We start from the raw sequence: 19,367 nt of genomic DNA, 5'->3' as shown, positions 1-19,367 counted from the left end.
ATCCACAACGCAAAAATGGCGAGGGGGTCAATTTAATTCGCACTTGCCGAGTGGGAAACCCACAGGATCAGGTGGAATGCTCATTTTACAACATCCTAATCGGGGAAATTTTAACCAGTTTCACCAGTTGGGGAACTGTTGGTTTTACATTCGCCTGATTTTACTATCTGTTGAAGACAATGAGTAACATTGGATGAGTGTAAAATCACCGTTCCACCTGATCCCATGGAATTCCTGCCCGGGGATTTAGGATAAAATTGCCCCAGGATGTTACATCGGGTTTGTATCTTAAATGGTGAGGATACACAGAATTCCTTCACTTATCCTAGAGGAATTAAAATAAAGTAGTAGCACATTAAAACCTGAATACCAAACCCAAACCAATGAAAATTGCTCGTGTATTTCCAGGGTGGTCTGAGAGCAAATTTTCTTGAACATTATGTTAACATTAAAAATGATGCATTATGGTTGATTTTATACTTCACAATTAATATGTTCTATGAAGGAAAGCTAATTGGCATTTGGATCTTCAAACTTACAACAGCCCAGCACTGCTTCTCAGTTTGCAGGGCAAGGCAGTGTATAACAGGGGAAAACAAAATAGGAAGCGATCCCTAATTGCAAACCATTGAACAATCCATGTTGAACTTCCTGAGGTTTGAGAAAATAGAGGGAGTGAGTCAGGATGAAGATATTGACCATTCTCCGAAGCTCGTTGTTAGTTCCATTCTTTTCCCACATTTTATCCTCCCTTATTTACTCACACATTCCAGCACATCATTGTGACAAACATTATTAGATATGATGGCTATTTTGAAGGGGTGGCTTCCTGCCATGTGTTTTGTCCTCAGTCTCTACAGGGCAACTCCAAGAACCAGTCACAGGCCCCAGTGATACCCAAGATGCTAGCCTCTCTAACAGACGCAGCGCAGACACGATGGGCTGAATGGCCTCTTTCTGTGCCATAGCTTTTCTATGGTTCTGTGCATCACTCACTCCTTCCATAGCATGCACCGACAGAGATAGACTCAGCATTGAGTTGATGCACAGAGAATGAGTGAGCTGAAGCAGATGGTGGTGGTGAGAGAGGAGCAGCCAAACCTCCCTCAATTAATAGCACAGGGATTCAGATCTTCTCAGGGACTGCATCTAAAGGAAGGCTGTTATCTGAACAATAGCATTTCTTTTTGCTGTGACAAACACCCAGAAAGGTTTGATGGTGATTATGGACTTCACTAGCCTCATCTGTGCAGTTGCGATCGACTGCTTATCAGATTTGCAGTCCATCACAGAGTGCATGGTAATTCCAGAACCATCTGGACTGGCGTCCCCAGTGACTGAAGTCCTATGCCCAGCCAGAGAGCTCTCCTGTGAATACTCATACTGCTGCCTTAGAGGCCTTGATTGCCAAGCTACAATCGGGCTTCTTGTCCAGTTTCTGCACCCCAGGGATCAGATGGACAGTGCCATTTTGCAGGGCTTCACAGCTGTCACAGCTGCTTTGAGGTTTGTTCCCCTGCATAATCAGTGGGCATGCTGAGGGTGTGGCTGAAATAGGTATGGATGGAGGCTGCTGACTCTCAGAGTAATTCCATATCTGGCCCATCCAGGCCCCTTCTCAAGTGACCGTTGATGTACTGGAATTCAGGCACTGCAACATCGGCTGTGGTGGGAGCTTTGTAGGGCCATTCCATGACCTAGCACAGGGAGGTACAGGCAACCTCAATCCCAAGAGGCTGGTACTAATGTCCAACAGCCAGCCATTTCAATTGCTCCTTTTACATAACCTCTAGAAGGAGCACATGATCAGGATGTAGATAATAAATAAAATATGCTACAGGGAATCACTGGTGCAAAATAAACTTACCAACTCCACTAATTGCTTTACTTCATAGGAACTTTCGAAAAGGAATAAAATAATTGAAGGGAGACAAAATTACCGGGCTATGGGGATAGATTATGGGGAGGGACTAATTGGATTGCTCTACCAAAGAGCTGGCACAGATGTGATGGGCTGAACGATCTCCTTCTGTGTTGTATCATTCTACAATTCTGTTTCCAAAGAGAGTACTGAGGATGAAGAATGAGAAATTAGTAGATTAAAGGATTTCCATCCAAGGTGGTTGAGTTTGTGCAGATGACAATGCTGCTGAAGGGGTTTTTGGTCACAGTGTTCTGAACACAGATAAACCAAATAACGACTTGGATGATCAGAGCATTTAGCTGAAATTCTCATCGATAATGAGCCAGCGACACAGTTCAGTCAGTTACATAATTAAACAGCAATAAATTGAAGTTATTACTCTTGTTTTATTTTTCCAAAATAAGACTAATGGTGAGGACATCGACAAGTAATATAAAGAAACAATCCATAAAGTCCAGAGAACTTACTAAAATATTTTCCTCCATTTAATGAACAAAAAAAAGCTTTTAAAAAGTTTCCTTCTTAAAATGCACTTAAAGCTTTAGGAAACAGTAATGAAACTGAGAAAATACTTCATAATATTGCTTTTTTTAGAAAACCAAATTCACCCAGCTCTGGATTTAATTATGTACAGGTTAGGTTGCTTTCTTTAATAGGACACCATAGTATAAAGCAACATTGCCAATTGTGCAAAAATACTACGTCCTGAAATGTATTCATGATTGATTAGGATCATCAATGCTTAGCTTCTGCTGCAGAGGCCTGAAGTTGCTCCTCAAAGTATAGAAGTTGGTCAACTTCAAAACAGTTGCTTGGTTTGACACCCAACTTCTCCAAGTGCCCCTTGACCTCTGCCTCCTTGACATTCTGTCTCCTCGCCATCTTCAGATAGTCATAAACCGTTTGAAACACATCTGCCTCCAGTTTCTGAATGGCTGCTCTAAAGCACAAACACACACACACACAAAATAAACACCAATTATTAAATTGCAGGAGTAATGGTACCTTGCAGCATACGCTTACACAGCCAAACAGATGCAAGAAATTAAATTATTAATCTCACCAGAAGGAGAAGATCAAGCATGTATCACACCCTGGATAAGCACCATTAGTGCTATTATCACACAGACTGCTTTAAATCTCTTGGGGAAGAGGTTTGTTTTAAAAACACAATGATATCACTAGACATAGCACACCTCATCCTCCATCTGAATCTACATTGAAATTTGATTTGGATTAATTCATAGTACAGGCAAATAGAAATGAGAAAATGTAGAACAAATTTCAATCAACTCCAGGTTTTGATGGATTGACTTCAAAAAAAACTCCAGGAAGAATTCAGGTGGCATCCTGTAAATGTCTGATCTAAATAGGGGTTTGTGCCCACAATGATCTGTGGCCTCAATACAGCTGGACTCATTTCTACTTATCTAACCTAATCTGAAACAATTTTGTAGTTTACTTATTTAATTATCACCGACGTATACATACATGAGAATGAGGCACAAAGGCAGTTCAAAATAAACAAAGTGAACATAAGGAAACGAAGCAAGACTACAGAGCGAGCACAGAATCCTTAATAACACGAGAGACAATGAAACCTGCTGTAAAAACGGGAAAAAAAACTTGCATTTATATAACGCCTTTCATGACCACCAGACATCCCAAAGCGCTTCACAGCCAATGAAGCATGCTTGATGTGTAGTCACTGTTGTGATGTAGGAAACGCAGCAGCCAATTAGCACACAGCAAGCTCCCACAAACAGCAATGTGATAATGACCAGATAATCTGTTTTTTTTAATGATGTTGATTGAGGGGTAAATAATGGTCAGGACTCTGTGGATAACTCCCCTGCTCTTCTTCAAAATAGTGCCATGGGATCTTTTACACCCACCTGAGAGGGCAGATAGGGTCTCAGTTTAACTCCCTCAGTACTGCACTGGAATCTCAGCTGGATTTTTTTTTAGATTAGATTAGATTAGAGATACAGCACTGAAACAGGCCCTTCGGCCCACCGAGTCTGTGCCGAACATCAACCACCCATTTATATTAATCCTACACTAATCCCATATTCCTACCACATCCCCACCTGTCCCTATATTTCCCTACCACCTACCTATACTAGTGACAATTTATAATGGCCAATTTACCTATCAACCTGCAAGTCTTTTGGCTTGTGGGAGGAAACCGGAGCACCCGGAGAAAACCCACGCAGACACAGGGAGAACTTGCAAACTCCACACAGGCAGTACCCGGAATCGAACCCGGGTCCCTGGAGCTGTGAGGCTGCAGTGCTAACCACTGCGCCACTGTGCTCAAGTCCTGGAGTGGGACTTGAACCCACAGCTTTTCTGACTTGGATGTAACCGTGCTACAAACTGAGCCCCTACTGACACACAAAAAGTGGGGACAGATACAGGCAGACTCAATTCTACACGTTATTTTTGTACAGTACATAACTCTGTTCACTTTCATGAATAGGTGGATAAAGTAGGGCTTCTACATTGCAACTATTCATTATCTTAGTCGGTGCTTATATCATGAAAATTGTTCAACTTTGGAGTGCTACCATGGTACTCAGTGTATAGGTACCTCTGTATAGGTAGCTGTGTTCAAAACATAGTGCTTTCTGTCTTTAAGGTAATTGGCAAATGTACCCCAGTGTTTGTGGTGGGGGGATGGGGGTGGGAGTGGGGTGGGGTGGCAGATGAGGAGAAATTATTTCACACAGCAACTTTGTTATGATCTGGGAGGCACTGCCTGAAAGAGAAGTGGAAGCAGATTCAATAGTAACTTTCAAAAGGGAACTGTATAAATACTTGAAGGGGAAAAATTTACAGTGGTATGGAGAAAGGGCAGGGATGTAGAGCTAATTGGATAGCTCCTTCAAACAATGATGGGCCGAATGGCCCCCTTTTGTGTTGTACGATTCCAGGCTCATGGTTTAACAATCCGGCTAGTTTATCTGACTAATGATCTTTGATCTTGTTCTCTTCTCTTCATCCAGCCTGACCCATGATGCTAAGCTTGAACCATTTAACTCAGCCAATAACAACCAGGAATTATGATGAAGCCATTTGAAGGGGTTCTTCCTGACATCACTTCTGATGAATATATTTGACTGTTGTATAGGCTTTTTATCTGGTGCCTCAAAGGCCTTGAGGCTGATTGACAACATAACAAAGTGACAGCACAATAGGAGATCACTAGCCCCATTGAACCACTGCCAATGCTAATTCTTCATTGACGAATTATAGAATTCTAAAAATATGAATTTAAAAGTAATGGAGTTATGTTAAATTTGTATAGAATCTTGGTCAGGCTCCATATTGTGCACAGTGCTGGTCCCCATACTATAAAAGGCCAGAGAAACACTGGATAGAGTACAAAGAAGATTTACATGTATAGTACTAGAACTGAGAGATTAAAGCTATCAGGACAGATCAAACAGGTCGGGCTTTATTTTTCTTTAGAAAAGGTAAGACTTAGAGGATAGAGTCTTTAAAATTATGAATGGGTTGGACAGGGTAGATGTGGAGAGAATGTTTCCACTTGTGGGAGAATCTAAACTAGGGCCCATCAATCCAGGATAGTTATTTATAAATCCAGGAGGGAAATGAGGAGATATTTCTTTACTGAGAGAGTGGATAGAATGTACAACACAAAGTGGTTGAGACAAAAAACTTTGATGCTTTCAAAGGAAACTGGATGAGTACATGAGAGAGAAGGGAATATAAAGAGATTCTGAAAGACTGAGATGAAATAGATGGAATGGGAGGCGATGGTGTCGAGTGTAAACACCAGCACAGACTAGTTGGGCCAAATAGCCTGTTTCTGTGCCGTATATTCTAGGTAATCTTATCGTAATGAAATAGGCCATTTGGCCCATCATGCCTGTGCCCACTCTATAAAAGAGCTATCCTAGTAATCCCACTTCCCTGCTCTTGTCCCATAGCCTGCATTTTCTTCTTTTTAAAGTATATATTCATGTAGGTAAACTGCAGCTTTCTACTCTAACTCAATTTCCTGTTCTTTTCCCATACCTGTCCATATTGCTTCTTTCCAAATACTTATCCAATTCCCTGTTAGAAGGTGTTACATTCTCTGCCTTAGTATCCATTCCATGTGTTAATTATCCCTTCTGTGCAAAAATTTCTAAATCTCCTTGTATTTTTCTAGTGAATTAGAATAGTGAATGGCCTTGGAATTCTGGCATGCCATACATGTGGAGGTGGGGGAAGTGGGGAGGGGTCGCAGGGTACAATCCCTGAGCCTGAATGGTGAGCCCCAAGGCACACTCGATACTGGGCCTCGGGCCTCGGGCCTCATTCTCATCCAGTCTGTGAAGAGCGATCGAAGATCGGGCCGCTGCTAACACATTAATATTGCGCTATCCTCCAATTCCCTGCTCATTGATACACTCCTCAAAAAGTCAACTAAGTTTAACTTTATATTCCTGTTACGACCAGGTGAGGAAGGTGTCTAGGGTTCCCTTTCAGCCTTCACCTGGTCTTACTGTAACAGGGTTTAATTTTAAACAGACCGTGTTTTGAGCTCTCCCTTGGTGAATCCTTGTTCACCGCTTTCCAATTATAAGGCAAAGAAACCAGCACAAACAAGCTTTCTTAGGTTTAAAGAAGAACCGTAACAACAACTCTTCAGATATTGCCTCAAACCTTTCCACTTTATTTTTCTTCTCTTTTCTGTCTCTATTTGCATGTATGTATTGCATATGCATGCTAGCACGGGCGTGTCGTCTATCCATAGGCGTCAACTCAATTAGAGTTTAAGTTCAAGTTTAATAAATTTCAACTTGTCCTTCCAAACACCGTCTGTTAATATGCAAATATCTTTCCAGCCATGGCTGATCTGTTTAACAAGTCCTTTCTTCACTCCAGTAACAGTTTAATATCAATGTTCATGACAAAATCCATGTGCCTCATTCTTGGCAGGTGGGGGCCTAGCATGACATTCCCATTTCTCTGCAGCTTCTTGGATGCATGCCTTCCATCTGGGACTTTTAAAAGCTTACATTTTTTTAATGACCATATTGCTGCTGATGATTATTTTCTGTATAAGTCCTGGTGCATCTTTACCAGTTTAGTTATCTGCTTGGTAAGACTACAGATGTGATTCTATAATAAAAATGATTGAGGTGAAGAAAAAAAAGCTCAGCCATACTTTGATGCCTTGCTGCTGCATGTGACTCCTTCACATATTACCTGGCTCAATCAAACATAACTAAGAGTCCTGATGAAAGGTCACAGACCTGAAACGTTAACTCTGCTTCTCTCGCCACAGATGCTGCCAGACCGGCTGAGTATCTCCAGCACTTTCTGTTTTTATAACCAAAGAAACTCTTTTCCCCAATATTTATTGCAACTCACTTCTTCAATCTTCTCTTTTCACTCTGGATTATCATTTTAATATCTTGTAATAATTTTTTCCCATTTTCTTAAATCTTTACAAACATTGCTGCTTTTCCTCAACTCCTCTTGGTTTCGATATTGTGCTCCTACCTCTAGTTAACATGGTTTTCATTTGTACCCTTGCCTGTTTATCCTTAAAATATTCCATTTCTGTTTCGTGTTGCTCCCTCAGTTTTAGTTCCCCTTTGTTCTCTGTTTCTGCCTGAAAAGCTCCCTTGAAACTTATTTAATCTATTGCTACGGGTCATATCATAGGGTCAAACATTACAATATTAGGACTGCATATAGTGTCACCGATATTCCTGGCCAGGACAGAGATGATTGGGTAATTGCTCCACCAATCACACCAAGAGATCCCACTGCTGGAAGTGACTGGGATTTATTTGACACAAATAATTTATTTATAAATATCCTCCACTGACTGTATTTTAGTGGAGAAATAATCAATTTATATTATGTAACTATCCTTAACTTACTGCATTTAATTGTGAGAAATCACCCTGCTTTTATTAGGAGATGTTGCTGCAGTTTCCATCATGAGTTCTGTTTGCTGCGGTTTGTGGAGACTCTTTTTAAATGGACTCTGTAAATAGACTTTGCTTGTTTTGTTGTTTGCTGTAAAATACACTTGTTTGCTTAAGTCCCTCAGTAAGTCCAGTCCCACTTCCAACTCATTGGCTGGCACTGTGATTCAATAGGAGGAGGCCATTCAGCTCCTAGAGCCTGTTCCACCATTTAATAAGATCATGGCTGATCTGCGAAAACTCCATATACCCACCTTTGCCCCATGTCCCTCTATACCTTTGGTTAACAAAAATTGATCAATCTCATATTTAAAATTAACAATGGATCTAGTGTCGATTATTTTTTGCAGAATTTTCCTCACCTCATGTCTGGATCTGATGTAGAGTAATTGATACGACCAGGTGAGAAAGGTGTCTCGGGTTCCCTTTCAGCCTTCACCTGGTCTTACTGTAACAGGGTTTAATTTTTAAACACATCGTGTTTTTAGCTCCCCCTTGGTGAATCCTTGTTCACCGCTTTCCAATTATAAGGCAAAGAAACCAGCACAAACAAGCTTTCTTAGGTTTAAAGAAGAAAAGTAGAAATTTATTTAAACTTAAACTCTAATTTGGTTACCGCCTACAGATACACAACGTGCCCACGCTAGCATGCATATGCGATACAACATGCAGATAAGGACAGAAAAGAACAGAAGAAAAATAAAGTGGAAAAGTTTGAGGCAAGCTCTGAAGAGGGGTCTTTGTTACTGTGCTTTGCGCTCACTGTAGAGTCCTTGATTGTAGGTAGATCTTGCTTTTTGTTGGGGCCCAGTATTCTTCTTAAACTGTGTTCACTGCAGGAGACTCTTCTCTCTTGGGGTTCATGTGTCTTCAGTGGGTTTTGGAATTCCAGGAGAAAGAGATGGGAGCAGACAGACAGACCGGAGGTCTTCTTTATACCAAGATCATTCTGCTTTTTGCAGACTCTCAGTTCAAAACTCTGCAAAAGCCAGTTAGTCATGTGACTAACTGGTCTGACCACCTCTGTGGATTGAATTCGATCAATTGTCCACAAGCACTGTCTGTTAATATGTAAATGTGTCTTTCCAGCCAGGGGCTTGGCAACCCATTGTCACAGGCCTTCTCTTCTTCCCAGCAACAATTTGAAATTTAATGTCAATGTGGCAAAATTAATGTGCCTCATTCTTGGCAGGTGGGGGCCTACACGGCAAGATTTTTAAAAAATTCTGTTATGGGATGTGGGTGTTGCAAGCAGGCCAGCATTTGTTGCCCATCCCTAATTGCCCTTGACAACTTGAGTGGCTTGCTAGGCCATTTCAGAGGGCAGTTAAGAGTCAACCACTTTGTTGTGGCTCTGAAGCCACATATAGGCCAGACCAGGTAAGGATGACAGATTTCCTTCCCTAAAGGACATTAGTGAACCAGATGGGTTTTTTATGACAATCAATGATAGTTTCATGACACCATTACTGAGACTAGCTTGTTTTAAATAGCAGATTATTAATTAATTGAATTTAAATTCCACCAGCTGCTGTGGTTGGATTTGATCCTGTGTCTCCAGGGCATTATTTAGGGCCTCTGGATTGCTAGTTCAGTAATGTTACCACTACCCCACTGTCTCCCCTGATTAATTATTATGATTCATTAACAATTCCATTATTATTGTATCAAGTGATTACTGGGTTAGTAGAAGGCAAATTAGATGGACCGTGGTCTTTTTTCATCCAGCATGTTCTTATCTCCACACACTGTTTGTTTGTTTGCATAATGTGTACTGTCTACAAGATGCACTGCAGCAATGCACCGAGGCTCCTTCAACAGCACCTTCTAAACCTGTGACCTCTACCACCTAGAGGGACAAGAGCAGCAAATGCATGGGAACACCATCACCTGCAAGTTCCCCTCCAAGCCACACACTGACTTGGAACTATATCGCCGTTCCTTCACTGTCGCTGGTTCAAGATCCTGGAACTCCCTTCCTGACAGCACTGTGGGTGTACCTACCCCACATGGACTGCGGCGGTTAAAGAAGGCAGCTCACCACCACCTTCTCAAGGGAAATTAGGGATAGCCTTGCCGGTGATGTCTACATCTCGTGAATGAATACATTTTTTAAAAAATCTTCACTTTAGCCAAAGCATCTTCCAAATATTAACTTTCTTTCCTGGCTCCACAAATTTCCATGCAACTTGACTTGGTCATCCACCTCGTCAAAGGTTACATCATTTCTTACAATTCCAGTCAGATCCTCTGATTAGAAGCTCTTTTCCACCAGAGCCTCCTTTTTCTGTTTCCAATTTATACAAAATGAGATGCTAATAGGTTGCAACAGTGCAGAGATATTTTAAATTATTCAAATTACTCTGTAAATAAGATAATGACTAAAAGTGCAATCCTGCTATTATGGAGTTCAGTTTCTGAGAAATATGAATTATGATAATATGAATGTACTTCTTTCCTGCAATCAGTGCCGGTAGACAAGTTAACACTGTGAAGCAACAATTCCACTCAACACCACTTCCTCTTGATAGAATCCATGCAGATTCCAATGTTGTGTAGATGCAGTAAAACACATGACCAGAGGTAAAGGGACAACAGGTCCAAAGGCACAACACTTTTACACAGGATCTGCAAAGTGCATAATCATGTTGAGCTAAAACCGTAGATTGCACACAGAAGGGATCAAAATGTTAGCACTTGGAATGAAATCTTTGAAAGATCTGCACTGGTGAAGGGGTGTCATATAGTGGGAAAAGGCGTTACTCTCAAGAACACTTACAGATCTGTGATTTTTTATTGGATCGGAAATTTTTATCTGCTGCGAAGAACTGACTATAAAATATTAACAGTGATAGAGAATTAGCTCGATGTGAGATCCAGCTAGTTGATCACTACCTGGAGGAATAAAAGCCTTTTTCCTTCTCCCAGGCCAAACCTAATCCAATATACCAGAGGTAATTTGTAACTTGCCACAATAATAAACATCCTTGATTTGGATTTTCAATCAAATATTTAAACCTAACTATAAAGGTCTTCACTATAACATTGTACAAATCTACACAACTAAAAGGCAAAGTACATATTGGGTCAGAAATCTAGTAATACTGATCTTATTTTCCTGAAAAGAATAGTTTATGAAGAGTTTGGCGGGAAACTTAAACTGACCCCCATCCAACCCCTATACTGACCCAACCCCAATTCCAATCACATTCCCAACCGGCTCCCACCCCCAAAAGGGGAGCCCACCATTGGAAAATGCCCATGGTGGTGCATCAGAGGTACCACTCCAGCAAAGGAGGTGGTGAGGGACCTTAAAGAGGTAGAAGGGTCCTGAAGACATAACAGCAAATTTCTTTTGTGTCCTCTGCTGAGATAAAGGCCTAATCAGATAAGGCTTTGGAATGGAAATCGAGGCCTCTACTCAGCCTTCTACCTCCATTTGAAGAATTCAGGGGCCTTCCAGTCTTTAATCCTGCCCCTACCTGGTGGTCCAAGGGAGCAACATAAGAGTAAAGGGCTGGGCATCTACATGGCACTGGAGAAAGGAGGACCACAGGTGATCCTAGCATGGGCTGGTATGGGGTGGGGAGAAGGGAAATCAAGACTAGGTCGTGAGGCAGTGGTAGGCCTCACTCTGCAGCAGCGATCTCAGCTGATTTCAAGTGGAGTTGTGAAGGAAAATTCCAGCCCACTGTGTTCCAAAGTGTCACGTGGGTCATCCTCTGCAAGTGTCTACCTTGCAATTTGCAAAACTCAGCTGTGCAAATTAAGGATAAGTACTTCCCAACAGGGAGATAGGGGGAACAGAGGCAGAGGCACACATTCTAACAGATGGAATTAAAGAATGATCACAGCACAGGGTAGGCCATTTGGCCCATCAGATCGTTGCAGAAAGAAATGGAAATAATGAAACATACCACAGAACCGAGGGAGGGAGGAATGGGTTATACACGTTTGGATAAATAATGGAACCCACTTACAATGAACTGAAATACAGCTATAACATATCCTTATTCATTGACCACAGAGCTGAGTAGAATGGCAGTCACATTATAATGAAACCATTAGCTCCTCAATGTGAAAACCTGATTGTTAATTTTCTAATATTGAGCCAGTAATAAGCAGAGTGTATACCTCATTTACAATGGAAGGCAGCTGACCTCTAGTCATTATGTGCATAATCTGAAATCCATGTGTAGACTGATTTTTTTTTTTAAATTGTGCATTTAAAAATATGGTTGATTCCAATTCAAGTGTAGGAAATTGTCTGAGATTCACAAGCATTGTTATCAGTTTGGGGTAATGCTTGACAGAGTAGATACTGAGAGGATGTTTCCCCTCACGGGGAATCTAGGGCTAGGGGACAGAGTATCAAAATAAGGGCTCACCCATTTAAGACGGAGATGAGGAGGAATTTCTTCTCTCGGAGGATCATGAACCTTTGGAATTCTCGACCCCAGACAGCAGTGGTGGTTGGGTTATTGAATATATTCAAGGCTGAGTTACACATATTCTTCAACTATAGGGGAGCCAAGAGTGATGGGGAACAGACGGGAAAGTGGAATTGAGGCCAAGATCAGATCAGCCATGATCTTATTGAATGGTGGAGCAGAACCCAACGGGCCACATGGCCTACTCCTGCTCCTATTTCTTATGTTCTTAAGCTCACAAACAGACGCAGAAAAAAAAACACAGCCTCTTCTTCTCATGGACTAGAGCAATTTTGACAACATCAAGAGTTAACTGATTAGTGCAACTGACTGTTACTTTCTTAGTTTCATCAAGCTGTCAGTGGGTTGGCAGTTAATCAAAAGGCCCCTCCTGATCCAGGAACCAAACAAGAATTGGCTACAAAAATGTAACAGTGTCACTCTCCTAGTCAGCTGATCACTTCAAGTAAGGTGCATGGTAGCGGCATGGCTACCAATGGCTAGCAGATTTAAATATAGAATTGACCAACGGTCACATTAGAGACTTTGTAATTGATCCTTAATATAGAAATATGTTGTACTATTCATACAAAGAAATTGTTGAGATAAGCTAGTCTTTCTAATGAAATGTATGTATTCATTACCGTTTGCAACGAAATGCACGAGTCAATAAGCAGCTTTTAGTTTTTGGGTGGGAATTCTCTTCAAGTGTGGTGTAGCACTGACCAGCTTGTGATATTGTCCAATGCTGCTGTTGTTTATAGTTTGTTGCTCATATTCATTGTGGGTCCTGCAAAGTATTGTCTCAGGGCCAATTTCTATATGTAGCATGATTCTCATTAATGCTGATAGGGTGATATGATGAGGGGTGGAAAGAGACCAACGTGGAGTATAAATGCCAGCATAGACCAGTTGGGCCAAATGGTCTGTTTCTGTGCTGTAGAATCAATGCTACTCAATGTAGATTCACTGAATTAACCTACCTCTGCCAACCAAGTTTTTGGTCACCTGTCCTGATATCTCCTTATGTAGCTCTGTGTCAAACTTTTGTTAACACTTCTATGAAGCAGCTTGGGGCATTTTACTATGTTAAAGACACTACATAAATGCAAGTGTGGTTGTTGAATTAATTGAAAATCAACTGTAAGGATTGTAGTCAACTTTAAAGTCTTCTATTCAATCTATTTCTCTGACTTGCGAGCAATATATAAATAAGGGTGGTACATCTCTTAACAGAAGTTGATCTTTTATCTTATATTGGCTGACTAGCACATTTATTGAGGCACCAATAAGTGGAACTAAACTCTGGGATCACAATCACTCACTGGCTTAGTCACTAGAAAATGTCCTGCTTTATTTTTTTTATTCATTCATGGGATGTGGGCATAACTGGCAAGGCCAGCATTTATTGCCCATCCCTAATTGCCTTGAACTGAGTGGCATGCTCCGCCATTTCAGAGGGCAGTTAAGAGTCAATCACATTGCTGTGGGTCTGGAGTCACATGTAGGCCAGACCAGGTAAGGACGGCAGATTTCCTTCCCTAAAGGACATGATATGTAATGTACTCACTTTTGGAGGTAAAACAACAAAGTATAACTATCACAGGACTTCAGAGGGAGGGGTTTTATAGATGAGCGTTCAAACTGTAATAACCTTTTAGTGTGATATTTGTTGTCTGACTGATTAGATGAGTATGTGCAATATTATTTTACTTAGGACAACCAGTAATATTCACCCAAACAAATAGGACACAATCCAACAAGTTCTAACTCAATTTGAAATTTTGAAGAGTATTGATAGAGTGAATAAGGAGAAAGTCCTGTAAACCCATCCTAGTCACTTTGAACAAGCTTTTGATTATCCTCCTAATATAACCTTCTCTGGCTCAGCATCCTTTTTGTTTTATCTGACTATACCTCTGCCAAGTGCCTCAGGACATTACCGACATTACACGTAAGCTGGTGTGGTTATTGTGGAGTCACTGGTGCGGCAAGTTGTCTGTTTAATCCGAAACAGATGATTTGGCCTTTCTACAATACCCGCTCACAGTCTCGAATCTAACAATGTTGAATGTAGTTGGATGGTATAGTTACCACTATTGCCCAAAGCATGAACTGCAGTCTTTATCGGCAACCAAAAATATGACTGGAGAATTGCTGTTAGAGATGTTATTGGATTTCATGACACTGATCTTGTATGCAATGTTCTTTGCCTGTTTGATGTGCCTCACTGAAGACCATTACTTGTTAATGTTTATAAGAGATGAACAGTTATGTTGAGGGGGACACAAATCTCACACCAGACATTGTTTCAGGAAATCAGAGCCAGCAATTTGGTCCAGTTTAGTAACAGTAGCACAGCAGGAGCAGAGTCATGTTCAATAAAAGAAATGATTACTTGAACAGTCTAATGGGCAGCACCTCGATTATTTTTGTCAGCCATGAACTTTCCAATAACTAAGAGTTTTTAAGGACGCAGCCTGCCAGCGATCTGTGGCCACAGAGATTGGTTCAGACGCCAATTGAAAAGTGATCCTCGAAGGCCAATTTGAACATGTAAAGTTTGTTCAGGAAACAAACCAACTTCGCAGTGATTTCCAATCTTTATTTTATTTTTTAAGAGATACAGCACTGAAACAGGCCCTTCGGCCCACTGAGTCTGTGCCAACCATCAACCACCCATTTATACTAATCCTACATTAATCCCATATTCCTACCCCATCCCCACCTTTCCTCAATTCCCCTACCACTTACCTACACTAGGGGCAATTTATAATGGCCAATTTACCGATCAACCTACAAGTCTTTGGCTGCGGGAGGAAACCGGAGCACCCGGCGAAAACCCACGTGGTCACAGGGAGAACTTGCAAACTCCGCACAGGCAGTACCCAGAATCGAACCTGGGTCGCTGGAGCTGTGAGGCTGCGGTGCTAACCACTGCGCCACTGTGCCGTCCCAATCAAGTCTTGTTGCCTGGCCTCTGATTGTCATTGGGTCCTGATAATGAAACTTGTTCAGGAAGTAATTATCAGGACTTTGCTGATTCTCCTCGTAATGGATGGAATATGAAGGGGCTGAATACAAGCCCTGCAATTTCCTGACCTGTATTCCCTGCCATCTCACTGGGAATGCCCAGGGAATTAACCCTCTTTTACATTCCCCGTTTCTCCTTTCTGTGCTTTCCTGCTCTCCCTCCCCAGTTAGTTTACAGGTTTCTGCCAATGCAGGGGACAGAAGAACTTAGGAACAGGAGGAGGCCATTCAGCCCCTCGAGCCTGTTCCGTCATTCAAATAAATCATGGTTAATCTGCAACCTAACCCCATATCCCTTCATATCTTTGGATAAATAAAATGTATCTATCTCAGTTTTATAATTAACAACTGATCTAACATCAATTGCCGTTTGCAGAAGAGAATTACAAACTTCTACCACCTTTTGCATGAAGTGTTTCCTAATTTTACTCCTGAAGGGTCTGGCTCTAATTTTATGACTACGCCCCCTAGTCCCAGACTCTCCAGCCAACGGAAATAGTTTCTCCCAATCTACCCTATGTTTCCCTTAATATCTTGAAAGCTTCAATCAAATCACCCCTTGTTTCTAAAAATTCCAAGGAGTACAACCTTAGTTTGTGTAATCTCTCCTTGTAAGTTAATGTTTGGTGTCCATGTATCATTCTGGTAAATCTATGCTGCACTCCCTCCAACACCAATATGTCCTTCCTCAGGTGTAGTGCCCAGAACTGCTCACGGAACGTCAGGTGTGAATGCTCTGAAACCAACAGCAAATAGCAGAGTTTCATCCTCACAATTTCCTCTCCTTCCCTATGGGGGGATACCTATAGGGGCCTGATTTTAACTTTGTGCAAGTGGATGGGTTTTGAATGGGTTAAAATCTCATCCCTCATCTCTGCCCTTCAGCATCTGTTCTCAGTCTGTGTATCTATCCAATGAGGCAGTTCTGAGACTACAATTGAGAAGGTAATTTGGAATGGTATTCCGGGGACGGATAAAATATGCTATGCTTCAAATTGAAGGAGAATAGGGATGAAACTAGATTAAAAATTGGAGATCAGAGCTGAAAATTTCCCACTAGCAAATGCACTGAGGGGGACTGAAAGCCAAAGGAAAGCCAGAATATTCCTCGTTTGGAAACTTGCCAGCATCCGTCTGCTTCATGCAGTGTGGAAATTTATCCAGCAGAGGACTCTCTCTTATTGATGTTTATGCAAATAAACGGAAAGTGGGACAATTCTAGTATTCTCATTTTATTCCACATTGTCAGCGTGCCCATTTAAAATGGGCTTTCAAAAGGTAGCATGGTAATTATACTGACTGCTGCTACTGAAAAAGGACCCAATTATATTCCATAAACTTTTCAAAAGCACATCAAAATATCACCTGCCTTTTCATTACTAAGATGAGACGCACTGATTTTGAGAGATGAAAATATGTTATTCAAGACTCAAAAATTTCGTTTAGAAAATTTCCTGTTAATAATAGTTGTCCAAATGGTATACTTTAACTCAGGAATAACTCTGCCTCGTGTTTCAGCTTTCTAATAAGTGTCGAGCAATTACATTTGAGAAAAAAAACCACATTCCATGATCACAGTATAGAAAAACCAACCAGTGCAAGAGCTGTGTATCAGCTGTGGCTTAACTGGTAGCCTCTAGAGCACAAGCTTGTGGGTTCGAGTCCTACTTCAGGCCTTGAGCATAAAATTGAGGCTAACACTCCAGTGCACTACTGAGAGAGTGCCACACTGTCGGAGGTGCTGTCTTTTGGATGACACATTATACTGAGTCTGCCCTCTCAGATAGACATAAAAGATCCGATGGAACTATTCCGAAGAAGAGCAGGAGAGTTATCCCTCGTTGTCTCAGCTGATATTTATCCTTCAAGCAACATCACAAAAACAGATTATCTGGTCACTATCATATTGCTGTCTGTGGGAGCTTTCTGTGCACAAATTGGCTACTGTGTTTGCTACATTACAACAGTGACATACTTCGTTGGCTGTAAAGCGCTTTGGGATGTCCAGTGGTCGTGAAAGGCGCTGTATAAATGCAAGTCTTTTTTCTTTCGTTTCTACCAAGATCCAGCCAACAGCAAGCCCCCCACCCATCACAATATGTATTTCTGAAAAGAACTTTTCTCACATACTAGAGACCATACAATTTTAATAGTTCACACACACCCAACAAACAGCCCAAAATGTACCCAACTGACTTTCCAATTGCTCCAGTTGATTTGTTGCTCCTCTTCAAAGAAGGACCTAATGCATCCCAATAGACTTCGTAAACCCCTCAACCCCTGCACACCTTTGTCCGTTAGCCAAGTATACTAAACCTGTTGACCTCTACTCTAGTGCTGAGGTTCTCTGAGGCTTTGCTTGCTGCTGCCAACATGAGCAATGCATGCGCGTATACAGGAGATGAAAGATGTATACACACACATACACGCACACACGATGAATACACTCATTACCACCCTGCAGACACCTCCTGAAACCTTCAGCAGACCCTTCCACACAGACCTGAGACCTGTTCCTGTCTTGGGATGTAGGGGCCTCTTGTTTTCCCTGTCTCTGCCTTGTAGCCTTCCATCCATGCCCTCAGTCATTCCTGTTCCCAACCTCCTGCTCCCCACCTCCTCCAGGCCCACAGGTTCTCTTTCACCCATGTGTAGAACAGTGGCTCCTGGATATATTGATACTGGTAAGGGCCATTGCCCGAAATCTACAGATACCAGTGCCACAAGGAAAGGATTGACAGGTTGGGTGTCTTCTTTTGAAAAAAGAAGGCGGAGGAGTGACCTTATTGAGGTCTTTAAAATTCTGAAAGGTTTTGATAGAGTGGATACAGGGAGAATGTTTCCATTTGTGGGAAGAGCATAACTAGAGGCCATGAGTATAAGATGGTCAACAAGAAATCCAACAGGGAATTCAGAAGAAATTTCTTTACCCAAAGAGTGGTGAAAATGTGGAACTCGCTCCCACAGAGAGTGGTTGGTTGAAGTCAATAGTATAGATGCATTTAAGGGGAAGCTAGATAAACATATGAGGGAGAAGGGAATAGAGAGTTACGAGGATAGATTTGGATCAGGAAAATGGGAGGAGGTGCAAGTGGATCATAAACACTGGCATGGACTGATTGGGCCAAATGGTCTGTTTCTGTGCTGTATATCCTAGGTATGTAATCCTATGTATTCACATTTGTCTGACAGGCAGTGTCAGATCATACTAGTGCCAGTTCAGTAGGCCTGTATAAAACTGACAGAAAGCTTTCCACTGTAGAGCAGAGAAAGCTGAAGAGGGACCTGATTGAGGTATACAAAATTATGAGGGACATAGATAGGGTAGATAGGAAGAAACATTTTCCCTTAGCGTAGGTGTCAATAAACAGGGGGCATAGATTTAAAGTAAGGGGCAGGAGGTTTAGATGGGATTTGAGGAAAAAAAATTTCACCGCGAGGGTGGTTGGAATCTGGAACACACTGCTTGAAGGGGTGGTAGAGGCACGAACCCTCACAACATTTAAGAATTATTTAAATGAGCACTTGAAAAGCCATTGCATACAAGGCTACGGGCCAAGTGCTGGAAAATGAGATTAGAATGGATAGGTGCTTGATGGCCGGTGCGGACACGATGGGCCGAAGAGCTTGTTTCTGTGCTGTATAACTCTATGACTATACGACAACTGTCCAGTCCCAGAGGTCAGAATGTTTAATCTGCAGCAACATCTTTTAACCTACTGCCCATCTGTATGCACTCCAGAAATTAAACCCAAGTGAGCTGGCCGCAAACACTCCTGTAATGGCAGGAAGTGTCTGCCCAACTGCATAGGTGAATGGGAAGAGGCACCGGCCGGTGAGTCTGTCAGTGCATTCTGTTGAGATCAGTGTTTCAGAGATGCCAAGTTCAATATCAATTGACAGACTGCCTGTTTAAATGTGCTTCTGTGATGGTGCACAGAGCATGTGTTGGAGCTAACACCACCTGGGCTCTTTACAATGTTGGAACTGTGAGAGAGTTGATTTCTGTTTGAATTCTGCCAAACT

The 19,367-nt window shown here is 41.7% G+C and overlaps 1 protein-coding gene across 6 annotated transcripts in view; it reads right to left on the bottom strand.

Annotated features, from left to right (window-relative positions):
* Window positions 1–2,343: 2,343 nt before the first annotated feature.
* Window positions 2,344–19,367, bottom strand: part of nek11 (NIMA-related kinase 11) — a 268,705-nt gene continuing 251,681 nt past the window's right edge. For all 6 annotated transcript variants that reach the window (XM_068054185.1, XM_068054195.1, XM_068054204.1 and 3 more), the window contains one exon: window positions 2,344–2,864. In XM_068054185.1, coding sequence (XP_067910286.1) covers window positions 2,660–2,864 — 205 coding nt within the window. In that variant the 3' untranslated portion in view covers window positions 2,344–2,659. The remainder of the gene's footprint in view (window positions 2,865–19,367) is intronic.

This window comes from Heterodontus francisci, chromosome 2, assembly GCF_036365525.1.
Source record: "Heterodontus francisci isolate sHetFra1 chromosome 2, sHetFra1.hap1, whole genome shotgun sequence".
NCBI lineage: Eukaryota > Metazoa > Chordata > Chondrichthyes > Heterodontiformes > Heterodontidae > Heterodontus > Heterodontus francisci.
Note: the sequence above shows the minus strand (reverse complement) of the source record. Positions and strands in the feature narration are given on the sequence as shown.